The sequence below is a fragment of the Poecilia formosa genome, unplaced genomic scaffold (assembly GCF_000485575.1).
Source record: "Poecilia formosa unplaced genomic scaffold, Poecilia_formosa-5.1.2 Scaffold124, whole genome shotgun sequence".
Lineage (NCBI taxonomy): Eukaryota > Metazoa > Chordata > Actinopteri > Cyprinodontiformes > Poeciliidae > Poecilia > Poecilia formosa.
In genome coordinates this window covers 1,332,317-1,358,766 of record NW_006800063.1, presented here as the reverse complement: position 1 = coordinate 1,358,766, position 26,450 = coordinate 1,332,317, and the positions used below count along the sequence as shown (strand labels likewise).

General features: G+C 37.2%; 1 protein-coding gene across 2 annotated transcripts in view; it reads right to left on the bottom strand.

The window, feature by feature from the left end:
* Positions 1 to 4,324: 4,324 nt before the first annotated feature.
* The window catches only part of camk1b (calcium/calmodulin-dependent protein kinase Ib), a 42,904-nt gene continuing 20,778 nt past the window's right edge, over positions 4,325 to 26,450 (bottom strand). For both annotated transcript variants that reach the window (XM_007561288.2, XM_007561289.2), the window contains 10 exons: positions 15,200 to 15,331; positions 11,282 to 11,356; positions 10,184 to 10,322; positions 9,746 to 9,872; positions 9,503 to 9,578; positions 8,261 to 8,373; positions 7,945 to 8,023; positions 7,718 to 7,805; positions 6,970 to 7,093; positions 4,325 to 6,882 (listed from right to left, as the gene is read on the bottom strand). In XM_007561288.2, the coding sequence (XP_007561350.1) occupies positions 6,785 to 6,882; positions 6,970 to 7,093; positions 7,718 to 7,805; positions 7,945 to 8,023; positions 8,261 to 8,373; positions 9,503 to 9,578; positions 9,746 to 9,872; positions 10,184 to 10,322; positions 11,282 to 11,356; positions 15,200 to 15,331 (1,051 nt within the window). In that variant the 3' untranslated portion in view covers positions 4,325 to 6,784. The remainder of the gene's footprint in view (positions 6,883 to 6,969; positions 7,094 to 7,717; positions 7,806 to 7,944; positions 8,024 to 8,260; positions 8,374 to 9,502; positions 9,579 to 9,745; positions 9,873 to 10,183; positions 10,323 to 11,281; positions 11,357 to 15,199; positions 15,332 to 26,450) is intronic.

The following is a 26,450-nucleotide window of genomic DNA, read 5'->3' as shown; positions in this document are numbered from 1 at the left end:
CAGGATGAAAATATGTGTCCATCTGTTGAAATTTGTTTCTTTTATCACGCATTTTCTATTATTTGCTCAATAGGTTTGCAGTGCAGTGAAGACCATTGTGCCCTCTCAGATTTCTACTTTTGATTTTGATTTTTTTTTTGTCACACTTCCTCCAAATGCATTTTAGAAAAATTTAGAAAAAGAAATAACCTAGTTAAAAATCTAAAATGTTTTTTTTTTTTTTTATGCAATGAATAACATCATAACATGGCTGGATGACAAAAAGGAAACACCCCCCCTGAACCTAAAAAAAAAAACTGGATGTGGTCGCTGGGAAGCAACTGCAATCAAACATTTCTGATAATTGGTGATAATGTCACTGTGGAGGAATTTCCTTTCACTCCTCTTTTTTTATGGGATTGTTTTAGTTCAGACACACTGCTGGGAGTTGTGAAACGCCTTGCTAAGATCACATGAAAGGCATCTAAATTAGATTTAAGACCAGACTTTGAGTAGGACACCTCAGAGGCATTTTTTTTCTTCTTTTTTTTCAGATGTAAATTCAGTGATCAGCTGGGTGAGGGAGGCTCAGCGCTCTGTGTCTCAACCTAAGCCTCTTCTGTGACCGCTGCTGCTGATGACCGACGTGTTGGGAGCTGTGCTTCCTCCTTTCTCGCCAACTTTGCATGTCCATTTGACAAAAAGAAAAAAAAAAAAAAGAAAAGAAAAAACTCACTCACCTACTTAAAAATGCAACTACAAACTATGGGTTAATCCAGTAGTTGATGATCAGCTAAAGGATCCACTTTCTGCGTCTTTAACGCAAAAGGCTGTCGGCAAGAGCAATAATTCAAAAACAGTAAATGTCCGAGTTGTTGAAAGAACTCCGGAAAGCCTCGAGAACTATTGATCAAGACATCTTTTAGGGATTACAAGAACATTCAGCTTCTTGGAAACAGAAGCATGAAGCGGTTTGGTGTAAGAAGAAAAAAAAAAAACCTGCATGTCGAACTTGAGTGAAGAACAGAAATACAGCATTTCCAGCAGTGGAAAGAATGTTGCCAGTGAACATAAAGCTATTATGTTTCCCCTCTTTAAATCCTGTCAGTGGGCTGGTTTCAAATGGTACTGATGCAGAAAAATTCCACTTTGCTGGCTCAAAAGAAAAGCGAGAGCTCTGAATTTAAATGTTTCACTCTGGTCTCACTCACTTTGAGGTGGCACCCTCATTTATATTGCAAACCTCAGCAGACAAAAAAAATATGTGTTCACACACGCACAAACACACGCATATGCACGTCTCATTTGAATCCGCATCGTTTTTCCTCTCACAAGGTAGGTCATTCCCGGTAAACGTATTTTCTAAATCATTCCCGCTGGTGTTTTGTCAGCCAGCCTAATCTGGACACAAAAACAGATTCATAAACATCTTGAATTGCAGAAACTGGTTTTGCTTGTGGCAGCACTATGTGTTGATGGACGGCAAAGACTTGACGGGCACAGAAACCTCCCGACAGATGTTAACACAATAGCCTCCTGGTGAAAAATGTGAAGGTGACATAAACGTGGTGTGTGAGGTCATACATGAAGAGGGTGGGAGGAAATAGCCCCAATTATTTAAGTTTATGGAGCCAAGGTTGAGTCAGTACATACAATTTTCCTTCCTAAGCCGCATAAGCTCATAAAGTAGAAGAAAGTTATTAATTTGCAGAGCACCAACATTCAGGGTTTGCTATAGTTGGAGTGGAGACAAAAAGGTCACTCACAAGCCAGCAAAACTCCTCCCAGTGGTGTTTTCTTTTTTCTTTTCTTTTCTTTTCCTTTCCTTCCTTTTCTTTCCTTTTCTTTTGTCTTTTGCAAGCTGATGTTTTCCTTGAACTTTCACATTTATTAGTCACATCATAACCGCAAACTTCAAGATCTTCTATTAGATAGATTGTCACAAAGTATTGTGTTGGTTAGCAGTAATTGTGAAGTGGGGGGGAAAAAACATAATCAATTGCAGTTTTTGAACATAAAAATGTGCTTATTCAGTCCCCGCTATTGTAACGAGACCTTCTACTGTAACCGTAAGATTCATTTTCCAGCAGGTCAAAAACTCTAAACACAACGCAACAGTTTAGATCAACGAATATCAATCTGTTGAAACGGTTCAGTCAAAGTCCAGACCTAAATCCAGCTAAAACTGAAGACTTGATGTTCACATTTGCTCTCCATCCAAACTGAGCTTGAAGTATTTTTGCAAATATGATGCAAAGCTAACCAAGGCAAGGTACCAAAAGGCAAATTTACATAGTATTGATTTAGGTAACTTAATCCAAAGACACACCACACTATTAAGATTTTCATTTGTAGAAAAAAAAATTAAAGTTTAATTGTTCTGTCAATAATTATGCACAATGTCGTGTTGATTTATCATGTCAAATCTTGATAAAGTGTATGAAGACTTGCTGTAGCGACAAAATATGAAAAGGTTCAAGTTGTCTGAATATTTCTAAAAAAAAAAAAACCCTACTTAACACATGACAAGTAGAAAACCTGTGAAGCTTCAGCTGATGTGTACATCTAAAGCAGCTCGTCTGTGACTTGATGAATCTGTGAGTTCACATTCCCAGCAGATGCGCTTCTGATTTTGTTGACTTCGTCCGCCGGATGCCGTCTGCTTCATAAATCTTCCATCATCCTTCCGCGTCAGCAATTTGCTCTCAGTGCTTCTGTAGCGCTTAAATTACCAGCAGCTCAGAAATAAATCAGGCTTTCACAAGTGACGAATCCCCAGTCTGTCATCGCAGAAGCTGTTCTGGCTCCTCTCTCAAGTCGAATCCGTTTCACATTCCGCGCAGGCACGGACAGCCGCCGCCTGCTCGGAGAGGAGGGCGCAGCAAGAGCACAATCTCTTATCAACATGCATTTTGTAGCTAACGTGAACAAGATGTGGTTTTCATGAATTTATTTAGTTGTGCTGCACTTTTTTTGACAGCATCTTCTTATCATTCCCCCCCCCCCAAATCTTCTGCATCCAAACACGGCTTGCGTCTCTCTCAACCCGTTTCCACCTTGTAATCCACTAAGAAAACCCTCTCATTATCTCAAACCAGCTCCTTGTCTTTTGGCTCGACCGCATCGTTTTTACTCCGTCCACCGTCTGCCGACCGAGAGCGACCACCGCACTCACTCTCTTCTTCAGCTCTGCGGTTCCTTCCGGCAGCCAAACCACAAGCCCTAATTGCTCAGCATTCCTCGAAGGGGACAAGAGAGAGGAACATGAAGGTAACCTTCATGTCAAAGTTCTCGGGCCCACAAGGCCGACCTGTGGGATGAAGTGGAACAGTATTTTGCTATCAAGTACAGAGTTGCTTCTTAAATTTCCAGAATTATTTCCAATCCTTACTGCAGCATAAGGTAATCGACCATGACAAGAAGCATAGATAAATAAAAGGGGATTTAATTTGGCTTAAACGAGCTCCAAGCAGACAGAAAAACGTTCCAAGTTGCTGACTTTCAGACTAAACAAGTCCTGTTTTTCATAAATTGTATCAGTGTGTATGGTTGATAGTGTGTAGACCCAGGAATTGTTTTAAAAGGCAACGTGTTCATGACTTAAGTACCGATTTGTACAGCGGAGCTGATCTGCATTTGCTTTTATCAGCAATGTTTTCTGTTACATGAGCCAAGAACAGCACAAGATTTATTTTTCATTTTGATAGGATATCAACATGCCAAATTTAGTTGTTTTATATATATATATATATATATATAAAACTGCTTTTAACCCAAAGAAACCCCAGGCCCATTTGTGATAAAGTATTAGCTCCCTCGCAGATTCATGCTGAGCATGCTCATCAAATTTACTTTCAGACAAAGGCAGCCTAAATCCAAAAGTACTCACCCTGGCCTAAGGCTTGAGGATACTTTTTTCAGACCAGAGGGACATTTATATATATTATGTCTATGTGTCCACGTATAAATGTAACAAACTTTTGAACATAATGACAAAGTAGCAGATTTGTTTATGAAGAAAAACATTACAAGTGTAACAAAACACAAAGGGTGAGCAATAACTTTTCAGCTTTAGTCAAATCAGATAATTATGGCATCTCCAAGGAATTTACACAAAATGGACATAACCAACACATTTCACTTTTTAAAATAATCAGCCTCATCTATACATCAAACAAATTCACGACTAACTGTTTCCTTTGGGTACAAATATATGAAACCGAGTTACATCCCTTTTGAGAATGGGAAAGACCAGAGAACATGTATGGCAGGACATGAATGCGGTGAGCAAAGGAAATGCTTTGTCAATGTAGGAAATGAGCAGAAAAAAAGATATATAACAATAATTCAAAATGGTAAAGTTGTTTTAATTATCGTCAGTACATCAGATTGTATATTGAATCAGCTGAAAGCGGACAGGCTTCCTCTCAGCCCCCCCTGTGCTTTTTCGGCTTTAATGTTACAGTACTCCAGGACATACAAACGATTCATACTGAACCTTTTTTTTTTTTCTCTGCCAAAATAACGTCTCTAATAAATGCACTTTACAGTTCAGAGTCACCAGTTTCATTACAGCCCGAAAACACTACAAGGACTATCCAGTAAAACTGCACCATAAAGCTCATAGATATTTTTTTTTCCAAAGCAGCACATTCAAGGTTGAACTTTTTGAAATGTAGTTATTACACTGACCTGTGCTCTTTCACGGTCTGTGTGATTTTTAAGTAGAAGAAAGCAAGGTCTGGCAACATCTTTCCTTTTATAATCATCATTTGAGATATTAACAATTCCCAAGGCAAACCCAGCCACCATGAAGAGCAAATACAAAATACTGATGGAGAGAAGCGGGAGCCTAAATGTGTAGCGGTTACTGATAGGAAACGAAGCCCAAAACCAAAGGAAGTTCCTCATATTGTCCATTAGAGCCAGTTGAGTTTTTGCAGCGGGTTCCCACCGGATCATTCGGAAACATTTGCATAAAAGCTTCTCCACATCCAGTACAAAAATACGTATGCTAAACAACACTAAAAACATGGTAAACGGGAACAGATATCTTTAAAAAAAAAAGTACAATGAAATTTATTTTACAAAAAAAAAATAATAGGGGAAACTGAAATAAAAAGATACGCACAAACAATGTGAATTAATATGGAATGAGTTTGTCTGATGCGTAATTCCAGTCTTTAAAGTTTTGTTGTCTTTTTTTAAGGCTGGGAAACATGTTGAAGAGAAGTAGATGAGAGCGATCTGTAAACTCTGACTGAAAGAGCCATATTTGACTGCTTTTTTTTTTTATTGTATCAGTTTTGTTGGGGGTTATAAAACCCTTCTGGTTATGAATCATGCTGCATTTAATGAAAATTCATTAAAAAAGTATGAACAGGAAATAAAAAAGGCAGTACTTCACTAAATAAGCCTTGAATGTCACATTTTTAATAAGACAACAGCTCTGTTTCCTGCTCGGATGCATAAAGGTGTAGTTATTTATGTAGGTGTGCAACTTGCTCGAACTAGTGCTGTTTATTAAACGGTGAGAATAATTTTTATGCATTTATAGCGGTCTACATGCCTGATGATTAAGAATGCTCCTACAGAGCAGTACAGAGCCATGTTTGCAGACTTCAGGTGCAGGTGAAAGCAATGCATACAGTTTATTTCTTAACAAAATGATCTGAACGGCGTTGAGAAGCACTGGAGACGCAGATAAAAAAAATAAAAAAAACTGCAAACATCAGTTTTAAACTCTTCAGCATCTTATAGTTTGGATACAAAAAGACTATTTCACACTAAAAATGTTGCAACCAGGATGTTGTCAAATATTTAATGTTTAAGAAAACAACTTTTTTTGTGCAGGCATCCTATCTGTACCCAGCCTTAATAAGGAAAAATTATATTTAAGTTTACATGAGACACACACAATCCCATAATCGTAGAAAAAGAAACCACTTTTTAAGCAACCTTACCACCAAATGAAACTGTGGATTCTAAAAAGGCACCTTAGATAGGAAAACATCTCTTGATGCTGAAGTTTGATTTGTTGGAAATAAAAGGAGAACAGGGAAGCCTTTTCCTCTCAACTCCAAACCACTTCATGGTGGAGAAAGAAAGGCTACATCATAAAAAACTGCATGGTTTAATTTTCATTGGAGGAACTGCTCTGCCACAAATTGTTTTAAAGACATAGAATGCAAATCTGTTATATAGCAACATTTTCCATTAAAACATTTCCAAATACTCCATCTTACTGCTATAATGTAGTACTGCATTTCTGCAATACAGTGTTTTTTTTGTTTTTTTTTTAAATAAATCATGCAGTGGGGATTCGTTTCGTTGTCATGCAGGTACCATACTGTGATTAACGCTCCAAAGTCTTAAAGAAGGAGGGTAATAACACAAAAATGTAAAACGATAAAACATAAAAAGACAAGTTGAAAAAAAATGTCTTAAAATAAAACGTCCAGCAAGCTCTGTCTTGCTTCTGCAAACACAATCCCCCGCCCCCAGACATGAAGGAGGGGGAGGATGTCTTTCCCTTCTTCCTTTTCATGCATTTCAACTCATCCCAAAAATGATCTGCCTTGGTGCATAAGCATTACAGCAAGTCTCCCTCCACCTCCCTTTCAACACGATATATTTCTTCCCTTTCAGGCTTGACAGTCTTGCTCCCCCTGCAGGCGACAGGTTGGAATGGCGCTGTGTTCCCAGCCAGATAAGCGGGGGGGAGACGGTACCTCAGGTTCCACCGAGGGGGGTTAAAATTGGAAAGTGAATCGGGATTAACAGGTACATGAAGGGGGGTTAGATATCACACACTATTGGCTGGGTGGCAGCGGTAGGTGCAGTTGGACAAAGGGTCTGCTCCTCCATCCATGTTCTGAGAGCAACCACCTTCACAAAGCGCTCCTGAGAAGGGAAGAGCACAATATATAGGCATTAAACTGGCTAAGAAAAAAAATGATTGGGTGGAAATAAGCAGATGCTACCCCTTACCTTCCTCTTCCATCAGCAGATGGGCTTGGCACGGATCAGACAAGGTGGGGCCAGGTCCTTCACTGCCAGTGCTAAGCTGGAGACGCCTCATGTGACGGATCACTGCGGTGGCGTTGAATGCTTGCTGCAGACACATAAAAAAAGAAAAAAACACAAAGAACATGGACAAAAATGCCCAATTTTAAGACTTACAAAAATAAAAGCCCTAGCGAGCAGAGCTGAATAATAACTCTTAAGACAATGCAGAATTTTATCACTTTTGTTTTCAATCTCTTTTTATAAATATAAATCTAAAAAATGCGGTGTGCACTTATATTCAAGCTTTCTGAGTCAAAACTTTGTAGAAACTTAAGATGTAGGTGTTTTGTGATATTTCTACCCCGGGTTTAAATCTGCAAGTTTAGATGCTGAACTTTTTGCGAAAAAGCTCAAGGTTAATGAGATGGGACTAAGAGTACCTAGTAATACAAATTTCTAAATCATATGACACATTTTCACTTGGTTTTAGGTCTGGATTTCGGATGGGTCATTTTAACACATAATGTATGTAAACTTAAAGTTTGCATACAGCTATTTTTTTTCTTTATTTTTCAGTGTCAATGCTAAGAAGGCTGAATACAAATGCAGACCCTACTTTTCAGATTTCTGATTGTTAAACTCTTCTTAAAATACGCACTTTTCCCATTTCAAAAATCTGCTCTAAAGAGTAACGAATACTTTTGCAGAGCTCTGTAAGATTCTGACTGACCTTCCATTTGCTCTTAGCAAAGTTTTTCTTGATCTGAGCACTGACAGACTCATGAATGTTCTTGTCCAGGGCGGTATCTCCAGCAATCCTGAAAGAAGGAAGAAAAGGTTTGAGTGAGCTAAATAAATCTCAGTAAAAAAGAAAAAAAAACAATTATTTGAATCTTTAAATAAACTTTTTATTTGAAGAGTTTGTGCTGAAGAGACGACATGACAGAAGAAACATACCAAGGGTGCTGCAGAGCCTGCTCACAGGTGAAGCGTTCATTAGAATCTTTTTCCATAAGATGTACTATAAAGTCTTTAGCTGTAAAAATTAAGAAAGTTTAAAGTTAAAAACCGCTATGAATCTCATTTGAAAAAACAAAAACAAAAAAAACAGACTTTAACTTGTCTTGCAATATTTAAAAAAAACTTTTTCTTGCTCAAGTCACACACAAAATTTGTGTTTTATGTTAGACTAAACTGTTTAATACTAGCATGTCAAAAGCATTATGAACAGAACAATGGTGTTTTTTGTTGTTTTTTTTTACATGTATTATACCTGAATCAGAGATATCGTCCCAGTAAGGAGAATCAAACTCGTATTCTGCTCTCAGGATCTGTTCAAACAGTTTGGCATCATTTTCATCATAGAAAGGTGGGTATCCACACAACCTGGAATAAAAGAGAGAACAGTTTATTGGTGCATGACTAACACTATACACTCATATTCAATAAATTAGAATATTATTGAACAATTTAGTTATTTCAGTAACTCATTTCACTAAGTAAACACATTACATAAATTAATTACACAAAGACTGATGTTTTCAAGCTGATTTTCTACTTATGGCTAGAGAAAACACAACATTATATGATATTGTATTTAACCAATAAAAACTATTTTAATATAGTAATGTAGGTTTAATGAAACACATGTTTAATAGCTCCTTAAAGGTTGTTATTTTCAAAAGGTACTTCTAATCTGACAAATGAGTCTCATCTAAACACATTTAGATTTATTTGATATGGCTAAACTTCAATGTTTATCTCATGGTTCTGAAAGAGCAGTGGAACTAAGTAGAATGCTAAATAAAAGCATTTGCATATTATTAAATATACTCAGTTGAACAAGACAAAAACACAGAATATTAAGTGTATTAACTGACTAACTGGATTGTCTTTTTTTTAACATAGCATCAACATTTTCCACACTCAAGACAAAATCATGCAATTCAGGTGAAAACACATGGTAGGACATCTCGCACCTCCTTATTCATGACCGGATATAAAACAAACAAACAAACAAACAAAAAAAGTTTGTTTGCTAGTCTATGTGCCAGATGGACAAAGATTTCAAACATGGGTCCTGATCTACCAACATTTTGTTTATCCAAAAACCGGTGTGAACTTGAGAGCATGTGTAAAAACCTGATCTACAAACAACATGCACTCAGGATTCACATTTTCCTGCACACTTTTTAAATGACAGTCTGCTTTGTTGGAATTAAGGTTAACCCAATCAAAAATTATTCCCAAAAGCTACACGCTTTCATTGTTTTTATGGGCTCGCGAACAGATAAATATCTTTGATTTTGAATTTATCCGAGGTGTCCTTTTGTTTCGCAACAAAACCGTAAATGATTACAGTTTTTAATCATTTAAAATACTCGTGTGAAACACATGATGCGTCAGATTTGAAAAGGTAAGTATGCGTTGTTGTATCATTTTCTTTTATTTTGGATATACAGACCTAGTAAGGGTATTTATCTGAGGGATGGTGACTCTCCAAAGTTGTACTCACAGAATATATGCTATGACCCCAATAGACCAGCAATCCACAGCTTTACTGTACGGCTTCTGTGCCAAAACCTCAGGAGCTTAAGAAACAGAAGGCGCAGGTTTTAACACAAAATGTCAAAACTTCAGTTCATTCATGGAATCTATGTTTGTACATACATTTAATATTAATTTGAATATTTTAAGAAGCTGTTGCAGAATTACATGGTATGTAAGATGAGTAAATCTCGGTCTCTAAACATCTTACCAACGTATCCAGGTGTTCCACAGGCTGTCGACATCACGCTGCCCGAGCCCTCGATCTTAGACAGACCGAAGTCACTGATCATGATTTTTGAGTCTTCGTCCATGCTGTAGTACAGCAGGTTCTCTGGCTGTAAGCAAAACCACATACAAGTGTGAATTTAAAGCATCTTATAAAGCCTGTCATATATCCACTAGGCTACAACGGATGTGTTAAAGCCCTAAATATCCAGTAAAATCTTATCAGATACCTACTATCAGACATGAAGTACAGAAAAAAACATAAGTGTTACACCACATACACAATTTGTTCTGAATTTCTTGTTAACGTTACAAATATTTGTGTTGACAAGTTGGCAGGAGAAAACCTTAGTACTCTATATTAAACAAAAACTGCTTAAAAATAACATTGTACTATCAAATACAGAATGGTCTGACTGACCTTAAGGTCACGGTGCACAATGCCCATGTCGTGGAGGTATTTTACAGCGTCCAGAATCTGTTGAATTAGCTTACTGGCATCTTTCTCTGTGTAGAAGCCCTTCTCTATGATACGATCAAACAGTTCTCCACCAGACACCCTGCAGAAAGAGATGCATTCAGCAAAGCGTGTCGTAAATGCACATAACACCGCCCGTTTTATGAATTTGAACAAAAGGAGATGCCAGAGAAGTGACAGAACACGGCAGTAAACCTATGAGGAAATCAGCGAGAGGAAACGAAAAAAAAGCAGGAACTTACTTTACAGCCAGTGACAAGAACAAACAGCTTCCAGTTTTTCTGCTGCTAAGAACTGCTGCTTACAACAGCTTTGATGAAGTTTACAGTAACAAATACTCAAATGTAAAAAGCATACTACTTTAATCTGAAAAATACTGGGAGACCTCAAACAGTGGCTGCTTTTGGCCACCAGATGGAGACTTCACTCTGCTTACGAAGGTCTCTACAAATTTTCTATTTATCAAGAAATAAATCTCAGGGCTTAATCAGTGGCTTGAGGGAGACTTGAAAGAAAGACCAACACTGAATCCAGCAACAGACTGTTAATAATAAATAAGTATAATACATATTAATGCAGTAAAAAAAACTGAGTTTTGAAGCATCCCTTTGCTTTCTGAACACCCTGGATCTCTGCCACCTGCTGCCTTTTGTTTTCTGCTTTGACTCTGATGAATGCATGAATGATTTACACTTTTATTAGTGTCACAATTAACAGCCCTCCTGATCCTGGTCTGTCATTGATCTGGATCCTCTCTGACATTTCAGCAGTTTAAGGTGGGTGGGACGCTGACAAGCTGCTAGTGTGAAGGCAAACTCCCCACTGATGCTCATGGGTAGTCTGCACACACACACAGGCACACACACGCACGCATACGCACGTGTGCGGTTTGTGTGTGTGAGTGCGTGTGTCTGTGTTGCGGAGTGCAGTTCGAGGCATGTGACAAAGAGCGTGTGGGAGATAACACGAGTAGGCAGCTTGAAACACACTTTGCACAAAAAAGAAGGATTCACACAGCACCACACATATGTGAATACTCACAGTTGCATGACAAGGTAGAGGTGTGATTTACTCTCGAATATCTCTTCCAGAGACACAATGTTTGGGTGCTTAATCCTGTCAGGAAGGAAAAGAGAAAGAGGAAGAAACAGTTTGGTTGTTTATTATGTTCCTACTTGAGGTGATCCTATAACTTTACACATGGAAGCTCAGCTTATCTGCTTCCAGCTCGTAAATATGATCTCAGTGTAAAACTTAATGTGCAGGGCTGGGTTAGTTTATCTTTATGGGTAAAGAGGAGATGTCTCTCGGCAAATGCATGCAGTTCTCTAATTGGCTGAACTCTGCTTTGGTGCCCTTTGACACCCGTCAGTGATGTGACAGCAGTGGGAACATGAGTCACCAGCTTCATACTGGTATTGCTCCTTTTTTTTGTCCTAATCACTGTGTTCAGTAAATAAAGCTGCAGAGTGTTGAAAGTCTTTCTCCTTAGCATGTCACAAAACGTTCAGTTTGGCTTTTGATGAATCTTATCAAAACAGAATATCACATTTAACAGCATTCGACTTTAAATAGAATGAAAAAAAGAAAACATGCAAAAGATGAACTAGCACCAGTAATCATTGTTGTATCGTCACAAAGTCCCACTAAGTTTTTACATCAAAACTTGGTCTTACTGTGCAGCGTCTTGCTCAACTTTTTTTTTTTTTTTTCCACATTCGACAAAAACATTCAGATGCATTTTTAATCAAACATTGTGATAGAGCTACGCAAAGTAGTGCACAAACGTGGAGCAGAAAGAAATCACATTGTTTTCAAACTTAAAACAAGTCAGAAAATTGCGGGCATTTATATTTAGGAGCTTTACTGTGAAGCCCTTGAATAAAATCCATATTTGCTTTAAGAAATCCCCTAATTAGCCGATGCATTCCACCTGTACTTATTTCACTCTACATATAAACCCAGCTGTTTTGTGAAGGCCACTGGGGGTTAGTTAGAGAGCTTAAGCCTTAAGTGAAGCAAACACCATCACCAAAAAATGGAGCAGACAGGTCTGGGCTGGGCAAGAAAAGTATTGACCAGAGGAGCAGTTAAATGGCCTTGTGTTAACTGGAGAGATCTACGTCTCAAGTGTTAGACAAAGTAATTGTTAGTTATCCACTCCACACAAAAGAATGACAAGACACATATTCACAATTATGAGCTGGTTTACCAGATAAGTTCCCATCAGAAAGCTATTAAAATGTGTGGTTGAAATGTGAAAACGGATGAAAATATTTAAAGGGGTTTGAATACTTTTGAGTACAAAGTCAAGATGCTAAACTGAGACAGTCTGCACCAAGCACAAAGCCATGCGGACAAGATGTACCGAAGGGAACTCTGTGTGGGTCAGCTCAAGCTCACGTTGGATTACAGCAGTGACTCATCCAGATTGCAACGATGCATGGACACCTTCATTCATCTGCTAAGGACAGCGTTGAGGGAGAGACGAACTCGGTGGAGGATAAGTGACAGATTAAAACTACAGAGAAAGAGAGATCAGTCACGTGTGGCCCTGTATGAGCTTAAGCGTTCAGCAAACACTGTGCATTTCAGCAGAATTTCTGTGCAGGTATGTGTTTGTCCAGCTGACGAAAGAAAATATGGCCACACAGCTCGGGTGGTGATTTTACAGCGCTTACAGATTAGCTTATAAGCCGCTAATGAAAGGAAAGTAGGGGCACAGCTAGAGGATGATCAGTGTTTGTGTACTGGGTTGATCATTAATACAGCTGATTTCTTATCATCCGAGACATGCTTTGATCTAAAGAAATACAACAACAGATGTGAAACCGTCACTGACATGTATTAACCTGATGTTAACAGGTCATTTTAAAGGCTTTTGGACTTCAGTGAACCACAATGAAAGCCATTAACCACTAATTGAAAAAATGAACAGTGGTGAGTGGCTGTTGAAATTACTCCAATAATTCATCTAGGATTCATCCAGGATGTGACGAAAAATCCACGAACACAACACATAAGTGACTGAGAATGTCACTTTCCTCAGTTAAGTGTTCATAATTCAGCAAAAAGAAAGATTGGATGAAAACACCATCCTCTTCTAGGCAGAATCCACTGCTGATTAAACAGAACATGAAGATTTGACTCACAGAAACTTTTTAATCATCCCAAAAACTTTTAGAAAAAAAAAAAAAAAAGACAAAAGTGGAACTGTTTGGAAGGATTGTGCCCCGTTAAATAAGTGACAGTCAAGCATGATAGCAGTAGTGTGATGGCTGGGGGTTTTCTAAAGCCATTTTTATATTACAAATGAATCTGTGTCTATTTTAAAGAGCAGATTTATAAAGTAGTGTTTTTCTTCTTAAAGGACGCCAAACTTAATTCTTAATGGTGGAGAAAACTGTAAAGTTGAACAATTTCAGAAATGCTTATCTTCCTGTCAGCCTTCACACGTTCAGCTAAAACTGTGAAGCTTTCACAAAGGCGAGCAAAGTCAGTAATGAAGCTGTGATGCGGGGTGGACTTCACTTTGAAGAACGGTAGATGTGACTCTTGTACATATGAATCTCTCATTTATAACTCATGCTGCAATCCTTCCCAACTGGGACAGAAAAAAAACCCTTCAGGACATAATTCAGCCCAATGATTTCGTAATTTAGACAGGAAATCATATTTCCATGTCACAAAATATACAGTGTGTAGTAAAAGAGGAGCTAATTGATTGAAATGTGTAGGCTATTTATATTCATGAAGCAACGTCTTTGAACTCTGAAGGAGTTGTGATGCAAAGCAGAGTCTGTTTCAGGTCTTCTGCGACTCCTCCCTCCTCTTCAGCGGGAGCTACATGCTCAGCTATGATGTGATGACACCAGCAAACATACACCTACCCTACCCCTGCCTCTGTGAGATACGGGGACATAAACTATTAACATGAGTAATGAAGCCTTTGGACGAGTCAATATGAACATCCCGCGGAGCCAAACATGACTCTCACGCCGTGTTTACCTCGGTTTTATTTAATTTGTCACAGTTGTGTGTGAGCTGCTGGCTGACCCCCACCACTCTCATTCCACAGTTCTCACCTCAGAGGGAATCATAACTGTATATTGTGTTTCTCCTGTAACCTAGGCAACAAGGCCTCTAAAAATAACCAGGGACCTGTGTAGATCAGCCATTTTTATTGTGACCTGTATTTCCCCATATATAAAAAGAGCACAGCAGGAAAAAAAAAAAAAACCTTCACAATTAGGAAGTTTGTGTCACTTCATTGGTTTTAATGTAAAAAAAAAAAAAAGGGTTGCTTCTTCAGGTATGAAAGAGGAAAAACATTTTGCAGGTGTATTTCTTTAAAGCATAAAGTTTCTTGTCACATAATTTGTCATCTTTAATGAAGTTACATTTGAAAAAATATGTTTTAATTACATTTTAGGAGGATGCATGTTGTGTAGCACCACAATTTCAGTCTAAATATTTAAAGGGGAGGCATTATGTATTTTCAAAGCACATAGTATCATTTTATACCAGAATCAAGTAACTATGTTAAATACAATTTAAAATAAATGTGACTTCATAACCGCATCACATCTGTATCTTACGCCTTGAAATTGGCCCCTGTCTCTGTGGCCACAGCAATGCTTCTCCAAACTACAGGAGTGTTGTAGTTTGTTTGATAAGCTCAGCAGACGTGCAGTTCCACCAGGTGTTTGCTAATTGCTGCAGCCACTAGTCTGGTGGAGCTGCGTGGGAGAGAGGAGGAAAGCTGTGTGGGCTCAACTGAGAACTGAAGAAGCAATAACATCACGCCATGAAATAAAGCTCAGAAAAGTCGATCTGGCATAATACTCCCCCTTTAGGAACACTTAGTGAAGCATCATAACTTGGAATACCTTTAGACGACTTTAATTTAGATGTAGATGTTTATCAGAGGATAATTTTAAAGGCTAATATTTCACTTACTTGTGCAGAACTGCGATTTCATTCTCGATGCTGTTTTCCTTGCCTTCCAATGCCTTCTTGGGAATACACTTAACAGCCACCAATCTCTGCGTCTTCTTCTCCTCAGCCAAGACCACCTCAGAGAAAGCTCCCCTGAAACACAAACACAAAGGTCAGTCTGTCAGCTCTCATCAATCTCCAGGGTTCAGATTGGGTTCTTATGGTATGAAGTGGATAAATAAAAGAAAAGTCTAGGTTTGATGAAAAAAAATGAAAAAAAGAGTGTTGGTTAATTTCTTGCCCTACTGATGCCAGACTGTGATTTATTTTTAACTTCAGCCTCCTCCTAAAGCCTCTAACATGCTGACTCGAGTCCAGTCGAGCCTGTAAACTAGTGGGATGATTTGGAAGCACCAGTATTGAACGCTGTTTTTTTTTTGTTTTTTGTTTTTTTTCTCTGACTCACATGATAACCAATAAAACACTTGGATGGGGTATATTATCTAAATATGAAGGCGTATGTGTGGATTGCATGAATCACTCCATGCATCTTTCCAGCTTACTTCATTTTACTAAATCCCACTCATATAATCCCTTAACAACAATATATACAGCTGCATGTTGTCATAACTTTATGGTTCAGCGGTCCATTGGGCCGTGACACACTAATGTGTGCACTGTAGTTCCTTAATTAGAAGCCGTTGATAACAGACCAAATAACATTTCGTTGCATTTTATCCACAGTAATTCTCTCTTCCAACTAACAAACAAATAAATAACCAGATATGAAACAGAAAGCACTTAAGATGTTTATCATTTTCCTTCGAATCTTTAGCCCTGAAGCCAAACAATTCTTCTGAAATCTAACGCCCAGATATTTCTGACTGAGAAATGTCTGGAGTGACATAACTGGTTAAAATCCTGGCCCACAGCTGGGTGCATCCACCCACACTAGTGGGATTAGTACAACAGAAACAAGGGGCTGTATGAAAAGGACGTTGAGGGTTAGAATAAAGCAAACATAAGAACTTAAATTGCTCCTGAGCTGCATTAGAGACTCCCAGACACAATGGCACACATAGTGTCAGCTGTTTGTGTGCATAGATGTATAACTGTGGGGGTTGTAATTGTTTAGTCAGAACATTATAATAATAGTAAATGTCCCATTGTTTTATACACGTGAAATAATGAAAAACGTCAATACAAAGCAAAACAACAATATATCATCAGTGTAATTTACCAACTCAATTTAGCAGTTTCATTATAGGTGAAAGTGAATTGTAATAAATAAGAAATTCACGTGACAGATAAGAACGCATGGTCTATCTGACCTAAGTAAATCATAATGCTCTGATTCGAAAACATTAATCTGAGCACAGTGGTGGTAAAAATAATAAGAATAAAAATAAAATAAAAAAAAACAAGGTACACTTTTTTCAGTTCTGAGATTTCACATGAAGGACATTTTAAGAATGACGTGGTTTTTATCAGGCCCTAAGCCTATTTAAATGTAACCCTGAGTGTGCAAAAACTCAGGGTTTTTCTGTATTACTAGTAATAACTCACCTCAATGTGGAGGAATAATTGCACAATTTTAAAACCTTTGACTCCTCTCTTTCATTAATTAACTAATCTCATTAATTAACTAATCTAATAGATAATCTCATGTTGGATTCTAGACTACTTTGGTAGACTGAGGAGTTCATGAAATTATCAAAACAACATTCCCTAGACAGACAACTACTGTTTTTGATTTTACTTTTTTTATTATTATTTAAAAAATAACGGTAATGTATAGTAGAATTATGCATTTTCTTTGTGACAATCCATTGTCTATAACTAAATCACCTGGGATCCATGTTAAAGCGCTTCATTAGCTCAGCATATTAATCAAGCCACATCGACCTGCAAGAACTATCACCATGCTCTGACAAGTTACTGTCTTAGTAAAAACCCTGTCTTGCTTAGCTTGAGGGAAGGTTTAAAACTGCAGTAACAACACAAAAACCAAGTGATGCATCCACAGCTAAAAATGTACGTGTGGGCCGAGGGGAACCACAGGCCTCCTGTCAGTCAGTTTACAGATACATTATCATTTGCAGACCAGGAAGGACTGCACAGCGACACACAACTGTCACCAGAAAGAGAAACCATCTGACCTACACAGTGTACTAAAAATAACAGCCTCCTCTGTATAAAAACAACACAACTCTGAGAAACTCTGGATGACTTGAAACTGCCTCTAAAGTTGACAAAGATTTTAAAACGTATCAAATTTGTACAGGATAAAAAAAAAAGATACTGTTTACGTTTTCCCTATTTTGCATAAATCTGATTAAGTGAGAGCACTTTAGCTTCGATTTCCTGCAGTTAAATATTAAACTGAGCCAAATATATCAAAAATGTAGAAGCAATGAAGGTAAAAATATACAGTCAGAACCAAACTACCAGAGTGTTGAGATACATCTTCCTCTGTCCCCCTACTCTTCCCATCCCTGGTGCTAAACAAAGCTCTTACTCAACTCTGGAAGATGTTTGCGTCTATCAAAATAAACGCCTGCATATATAAGCCTTAGAAAAAAACTTTACACCAATCATTACATTTAACTTACAGTCCTTAAGAAACATTTAGAAACCAGTTCTACAACACAATTTTATCACAGAAGCCTAGATTCAGATCCCTGAAGATTAAGATAATGCAATGTTGTGTTGGACAATTATCCAGGGATGAAGCTCTTTTTGGTCACAACTCATTTAGTAACTATCACTGCCACAGAAAGGCCACTGGCTCTGGAAAAAATCCAGCAGTGTGGAGGATGCTGTCAGAGCTACAAATTCCTCAGTAGCTTCTGGATGACGGAGTTGATATTTTCCATGCAGCTATATAGTCAGACCAAAAACCTGAGGCAGGATCCAACTCTGGTGCACACACCCTTCGACCTGAGAAGCAATTACTAACCTCTACAAGTTAAGTCCTTGTTATTTTTAAAACTAAAATTGTTCAACTTGAAATAATTTAAAAACTTGAAGTGATACTACGGTAGAAAGAAACGTCTATTAAACATGTTGATTTGTCATTATGGCCTGTGTAAACAGGCAACAAACTAATCTCGTCAAGATCAGAACAGGACAACATTCTACTTCTGACTTCCTGTCACAGCATTATACTGATCTATTTATTTTAGTGCAACACTTCTGCTTTCACTTACTGCAAAACGCCATGCAATGCATGCCTTCATCCATCTGTATGTAACTGTGCTAATTGAGTTGCAGCAGGAAAGAAGGCTGAGTGGGAACATCGACGATGGACTATTTCAACACAAATGAACACAACACAAACTGGGATCTTTTCTGACAAAGTTCAGGTTAAAAATGACTAAGAACAGGTGATTCTCAGAGTATATTTAAATAGTCGTGCACAGAAACAATAGATAGAACATCTGAATACTGGGATCTTCACATTGAGCACTTGAACACAACACCACAGCTATTAAATGTCACCAGGTGTTTAATGTGACACCATTAAACTGCAATGTGGTTTATATGTCACCAAAGGTCAGAAAAAACTTTCTCAGTACTGTTGGAGAAATACTGACAGCAAAAATGTCAATCTAACAAACAAATCATATAATAAAAAAAAAATGTGTGCTCATTTAAATAAAGTGTAAATATTTATTTAAACATCTCAATTATCTGATAATTAAATGCAGAACTCCTCTGAAATTTAAAAGCATGCATATTTATTTTGGTATTAATTTCATTGTTTCATATTTCTAGTCCTCTATTCCATCATGAAATCATTTCAGATGTCAGACATCTGATTTTAATAATAATTTCAACATTTAGCATTTATCCATCTCTGGTTTTCTATAAATTGTCACATATATGTTCTTAAATATTTAACAACTTGTTGATGATTGTTGCATTTTTGGTCCTTGATGAAGAAAGTCACAAAGTCAGATTAAAATCCCATACAGGCCACGAGCCTTCTCTAAAAAAAACAATTCATGCCCTACAGCCTCTGTGATATGAAAACACTCTTGTTGACTGGGGGGATCCACTGAAACATATGACAAATAAAATTGATTTCTGTCACCTCTGTGCATATACCATGTCTCTTTTCACTCTGGACAGTTTGTTACAGCAGTACCAAACTTAAAAAAAAACAACTTAAAACTCTGGAATTTTTTTATTCTCTGGATAAAACAATCTTAGTTGAATCAACACATTTTATTTTGATGTTACCTTGACAACAAACATGTTGTAACTTTGGACACATCCAATTTTCTTAATATATTTTTAAAAATATTTTTATGTCAAGAAATACCAAGAAGTGCTCTTTCTTATCTTGATATGGAAACCGACTAACAGATAAATTCAGGGTGCTATAAGTTACTCAGAAAAATATTTATTTTATTTTCCATCAATATTTCTCATATGACGGTGTAAATTAATAAAATATAAGATACAACATTGTGACTACTAAAAGATAGAGCAAAAAGTACCGAAACCTCTTCATTACTGCACCTATTTGTGAATGCAATACATGAGGCAACAAGTCAACATTTTATCTTCAAAGTTGGTGTAAGTCACAGCTTTGGTAAGCTTTTGTATGGATTTTAGTATGTTTGACAAGATGTGATGGCTAACTGACAGGGAGGCAATATCTCCAGAATTGGAGCTCCTAAAGGCTATTCCATGTCTGCACAGGTCAGCATCTATTAAGGGCCATCCAAGGTTCATTATGCGTACGGGAAGAAATCGCTGACCTGTGTGGTCTGATGGAACAGCTGAGATGCTGTAGCTCAAATTGCTAAAGAAGCTAATGACTATTAGAAAGGTGTCGGAATACACTGTGCATTGCAGTTTGTTATGCAAGATGCATAGCCACAGCCCAGTCAGGATGCTAATCAGTTGTCCACAACTTATTAATGTGTCAACAATAAGCCTGCAAGCCTCAAAATTGGGCCAGAGACCAATGGCGAAAAGTAGCCTGTTCTGGTTAATCGTGTTTTCTTTTTACGTCATGGATAGCCTGTCGGATGTGCATTGGTTAGTTGTGGAACACGTCACCAATCACTTTTCCCACCACTTTTGTCGAGGTTTAACACCTACCAACTGGGTGCAAGGAAATGTATAAAGCATGCACAACAATGTGTTCAGGGGACCAGAATTAGGAAACATTGCTATAAACTACATTATGAAACTACACTGCTGAATACTTTAACTCTGAGCAACAAAAAGGGGAAGAAGCGGATAATCTTCAGAGAGGCAGTGCAGCAGATGTTAGACAGACTTAGTTGTCAATAAAACTGCTGTCCAGAAAGATTACAATGAGTCTGCACAACAAGAATAAAGACATGGGATAAAAATATTCTGAGAAAAACATAAATAAAGACTTGTAAAATCTGTAGCATCAATGAAACTGGATATTTAAATGCAAAGTACAAAAAGATATATTATCTTTCTCTGACTTCAAACAATGCTGAAACCCTTTCCTATTTGAGGTCAGCTAAAATAACAAAAATTATTTCTGTTTTCTACACTTAACATGTAAATATTAAGGTTTCAACTGGATATCGGTGTAGATGATTGTTGTGAGTTTGCTGGGAGTGTAATCCCAGTTGTGACTTTAGCTAAACTGTAAAGTAAACAACAGTGTTTACTGAGCTACCCCAGCTCCAAACAGGACATTCCTCTAAGCACCATGGGACATGTGTCCAGGAAGAGGATACACACACAGCCACTCAAACACATACACACACAGCACAACTAATAGCCACTAAATCCTCAGTAAAAACACACTTGCCACAATCCAAACAATTGGGCGTGTTCTGAGAAATCCACCGTGCAAATACTTCACACACAGGCTTAAGCTCACAAGACGGGAAAATCCATATGTGTAGAGTCTTATACAACTTCGGGATGTGAAAAAAAAAAAAATCATGTTCTGCCATTACTGGAAAAAGCAGCATGCTCACTCTGTTTGTTTTTATTAAAATGTAAAAAATAATGTAGTAATTCAACCTGCTTAACCTTTCAGTGTATTTTTTTCAGTAATGCACTTTTTGAAGATACTACTATATGCAAACTAAGCCAAAAGACCAAAATTAATATAAAAGTTTGGTTTATAAATAAAAATGCGAAACATTAATCCAATGAGAAATGTTGTGCATTATTATAATTTAGATTAGCAACAAAAATCTGAGGAACTTTGCTTCACATTTAACTTGATCTTGTTATCATCCTCTTTGCATCTTTTCCCTTAATCAAAAGCCAGTAGGAAGCCTGTTGTGGCCATCTGCTTCAGGTGTAAGTGCCAATAGCATCACTTTTCCAGAGATAATGCTAAACAAACAAGGAGGCATTCCTCTAGTTTTGATGTATTTTCAGAGGACTCTTAAAAAAATTGTAATCTAGTGTTCTTATTTTTCTATAAAAGCCGTGTTTAATCAGGGTGCATGAATTTTGCGTTCTGCCCTGCTGAGAAGTTGGTCAAGGAGGTATGCAAACAGATGACAAATAGTAACTGTGGAAAGGTCAGAGAGACATAGGGAAGGACCATCTGGTCCAATCAGAGCTGAGAGAAACCCAACTGTGAAACTGGCCCTGCAACATAAAAAGACCATCTTGCTTTGTGTCCCTTCTAAACATGAAGATGCAAAATAGCCCAATCTGATAAAAATTATTAAATAACAGTTTGTCTTGCAGTTTGCTTTAGGTCCAAACATAACTGCTGTGTTTTTCGCAACAGGAAATATTTACAAACAGCAGAATTTATAATGAAAAGAGAGAAATGACGCAGCCTGTTTTCTGTTGCTGCACACTGCAGCAACAGTCAGTTACACCACTGACAATCCAAATACTCTAGAAATATATGAACATGCGTTATCTTACCAATGTAAACTATGCATGTCTTACAATTACATCTAAAGTTAGTTCAAAATGCCGCCACTCTAATTGGAATACATTTTTTTTACATCAGAGAATAGATTTAAAAATACTTATGCCGACTTGTGTGAATGTCCTAGCTTCTCTGTGTGACCTCTTCAGTTTCTTCAGTGCGCAAAGATCAGCTGATCAGGATGATAACTGAGATTTACTTTTAGCTTTCTACCACTTTTAAAAGCTCATCTTCTTTTAGTGCTTTTCATACAGAGAGAGCTGCTTTATTTTATTTATACAGGCACAATGTTCCAGTGTTCTAAGAGTATTTTTGTCTTTTTAAAGTTAATTTGTTCTTTATTTATCCCTCCATCCATCTTCTATCTTAGCTTTCCTTGGATGGTCGGGCAGGGCATGAGGCGGGGTACACATTTAAACATTTACTTAAAATATAATTTCAATGTACAAAAGAGGGAAAACTAGAAAAATTAAGCAAAATCATAATATTAGACTCTGTTTTTTTTTCAACTTCTCATTCATTTTACAGTAAATTTATTTTAGTTCTACTACATGACCTCCAAGCTGCAGGTGTTGGGGAAAAGGGCCATACATCTGAGTCTGAATTATTTTTAGTGCAAATGAGTCGCAAAATGCAAGGAGTCCAGGTACTATTCCTGCAAAGCAAATATTGCATCAGCCTCTTAGCACCTTGCTTCGCAGCTGTTGGCATATCAGTGTTTGTGCTGATATGCCAAGTTTTAGCCACAATGTACGATAGCTAAACATCTCCACTCTGCTCTCATCCGTGTAAAGGACACTGCTGTAAGTCTTATGCAGTTTATTCCAAAACATTTTATTTTTGTGTTCTCCAAGACTCTTTTTTCACATGCTTGGTACGAGGAATTGCTGCAAAGGTAAAGACTTAATCAACTCATTCCTGTTGCCATATGCTATATAAATAAACTTAACAAAATGAGGAGAAACTTCCTTCTACTTATTTTCCCCTAAAATCTTACTATTGAAAAAGTCAATTTTTATGAATTTCACCGTCTGGCGAGCTAAGTTAGGTCTATAGAGTTACTTCCGGTCTTTTGCAAGAACATAAAAGTGCTCATGAGTGGAGCTCACATTTTTGAGAACTTTAAAATAAACATTGCTGTTTTTTTAAAAATGTGAAACATCATAGGAACCAAAACTCACTTTGATGTAAATTAAAGCCACTCTTTTTGGGGATGAATGAAAGATTAACACTAAATAGCATAAGAGTAAACTTTAGACATTTTGATGGGAAAAAAACCTCTCCAGTTTCCCAAGAGGCCCCCACTTGGTTTCTGAGTGTGTGTGAGTGGACCCACCCTGGTAGTTTATGCCAATGTTTGTACTCTCGCTTTAAGCTTCACTTTGCTGCTTTCAGAAGGAAGTTGAAGCAAAAATCTATGGAAAAACTCCATCTCCCATCCTGTGAGCAAGTAGCTCATGTATTTAAAGAATGTATATGAATCTGTCAGCAACGGTGCTAAAACAGTGTGAACTTATAAGTGTGAACTTATCAGTGAACTGAAACCTGGCTTAACTGAATATAGAACTGGCTCTTGGAAGGTATGAACACAGACACTATTTGTCCACATCTGTATGCTGCAGACCTGCAAACTGATTAACAAACTTCTGCTTTTCTAGAGAAACTCCTATGTGGCGATGACCAGCCGCTGGACTGCATTTGATTAGCATCAAGCCACTTCTTCCTCTTTACTTTCTGTGGAGGCAGTGAGGGTTCTACTTAGTTTCATGCCAACTGTTTATTTTGGCTTAGCCTTTATAAATAACGATAATTTGTACCGTAGTATTATTTGGTAATTAAAGTCAGGTGTACATCCCTCATAAAACAAACCAATAAGCACCAGATTATCTTTTAAAACATTGTCTTCCTCAAATATAAAACCTTAGAATTGAAAGAGTGAGGAAACTTGTGACTATGTCCAAACTGAATGTTACTAGTAAAAGTAAACTATTGTAAACTAAATGGTCTGCATACTGTAATAACATCATAAGACTTATAAAACAACAAATGTAGGTTGTGTAAAAAAGTTTTTATAAGGTTGTTTGAACATGGATTTGAGTTTGTCTTGGAGTGTAGACACTATTTCCTTTTAAATGTTGAGTTCGTGGTATTAGTTGGAATCATTAGTCAACTTTCTGGTTACAAGAAGGAACAGGGTGGTAGTTTCACTGGTCACTTTAACTTCACAGTAACTTTATTCCTCATTCATCAAATTCTCCCGGTGTCTTTAGAACTGCAGTAATTTAAAACAAAATATGGGCTTGTTTTGACTAGAGCAAACCAGCTAGTTTGAATAGTCTGTATATTTCTCAGGATTAAAATAAGTTTATAATCAATGCAAACATTAATTGACCTAGTCATCATTTAGTCAATCAGTATTGATTACTGATTTTCAATCACAAAAGAAAATAAAATAAAATACAATGACCAACAACAAATGAATAAATAAAAAAATACTACCAACACTAATCAATCCACCAACTTTTAACACACGTCTCTGGTCCAACACGCCAAAATCAAATGGCTGAATTGCCTCCAAAACATGTAATCAAGCTCAATAGGATCCTAATAATTAGCTAAATATTTGCTACTGGTGTGTTAAATTGGAGATACCTTTAATAGTTGCATGTCACAGGCCATCGAACACTGAATTTTGACATACATATCCACAAGACGCAGCTCACAAGATGTCGCGGCCTTCTCGTTTCCAAAAAACAATATTCCAACAAAGGCCGTGGGTGTTAACAGGTGTTTTTTTTTTTTATTTGAACGCACTTCCGACTTAATTTGTTTGAAAAAATATATTCTTTATTTCTTGTAAAAATAGCGACAAAATAATTACCAAAAATGTCCTACAACTTAGTCAAACATGAAAATAAACTTAATATGATGTTTCAAGTACAAAAAAATGAAATGTGAAAAGTGAAAGTGAAAGTGGTCAAAAAATCATTTACAAAAAACCTCCCATCCACACACCAAACACTTGCCAAACAATCGCTCCACTCAGCACCCGGTGTGTTTTAATTACTTAAATTAATGGGAGGGTCTAACCAATTACCAACATAATCTAATCAATTCAAATATACAAATTAACTACAGATTGTGGATCTAAACTGAACTTAAATGAATTCTAAACTTCCCAAAATAGAAAACTAAATTAGTAGAAGTTACAAGTTGCAAACATTACATAAATGGCCACCACAAAAGAAATCCCAAGCATTTAAAAAGTTAAAGGGGTAGTATTATGTTTTTATATCATTTTATAGCACAATCAAGGTAATAGAATACAAACATACACAGACGCACAAATAAATGTGCCCACTGCATGGCCCACTTATGCACCTCCATCTGCTCATGGCAATAGGCTGCCTCTAACATTTTTTAGAGGACTTGTTAGTTTGTTACAAGTTGCAAACATTACATAAATGTTTGCAACTTGTTTGCATTTATAAAAATGAAGGTTATTTTTATAACCTTCAGTTATAAAAATGTTATATGTATCAAATATGACGTAAGAAATTTGTCTTTGTAATTTAACGCTTTGACATTGGGCCTCTGTTGCTTTAAAAAGTCCTGTTCTTTCTGAAGCTCTGCCTTCAGGAAGTCATCACAACATCAGTCCTGTATTAACCCTTCAACAACATTTTTACCAGCATTGCACTGAGAAGTATCTGCAATCATGACCAGTTCCACCAGCTGTTTGCTAATTGCTGCTGGCTAGTCTGAAGGAGCTGAGCGAGGGAGCCGAGGGGAAGGGCTGCTCTGTGAGGCGGAAGCTCAGAAACCTGGAAACTGCAGCTCCCAAGAGGAGCTGCGTCTCGAAGGCAGCGCTCAGGCGTTCTGCACAGCTGAATGGTTGCCACGGGAGGTTAAATGATTTCTCAAATATGCATGAATGAATCAAGGGAACACCGCAGGTATGTTTTTGAAGATAAAATAACATGACATGATGCACAGCTCAAAAAATGAATTTTAACACAATACTGTACCTTTATCAGCAAACAAGGATAAATACTTAATTTTAATTCTAAGTCAGGAGTTACGACAAGTTGTTGACCTACAAACAAAAACATTTCAAGCATTTGCTAATAAACTTATAATCAATGCAGGAACATTAAAAGAACAGGGGGTTATAAAAAATAATCATTGTAAAAAATATATGTATATTTTTTGCTTTACATTAGGTTTCTTGAACAAACAGAACTAAAAATAACATCATTAACTCCGATCCATACAGTGGATTATAATTTCACTGTAAAGCCTATGAATTGCTTTGCCAGGCATTTCTAGAGATAATAAGCACCAGTTGTTTCTTTATTGCTGGGATCT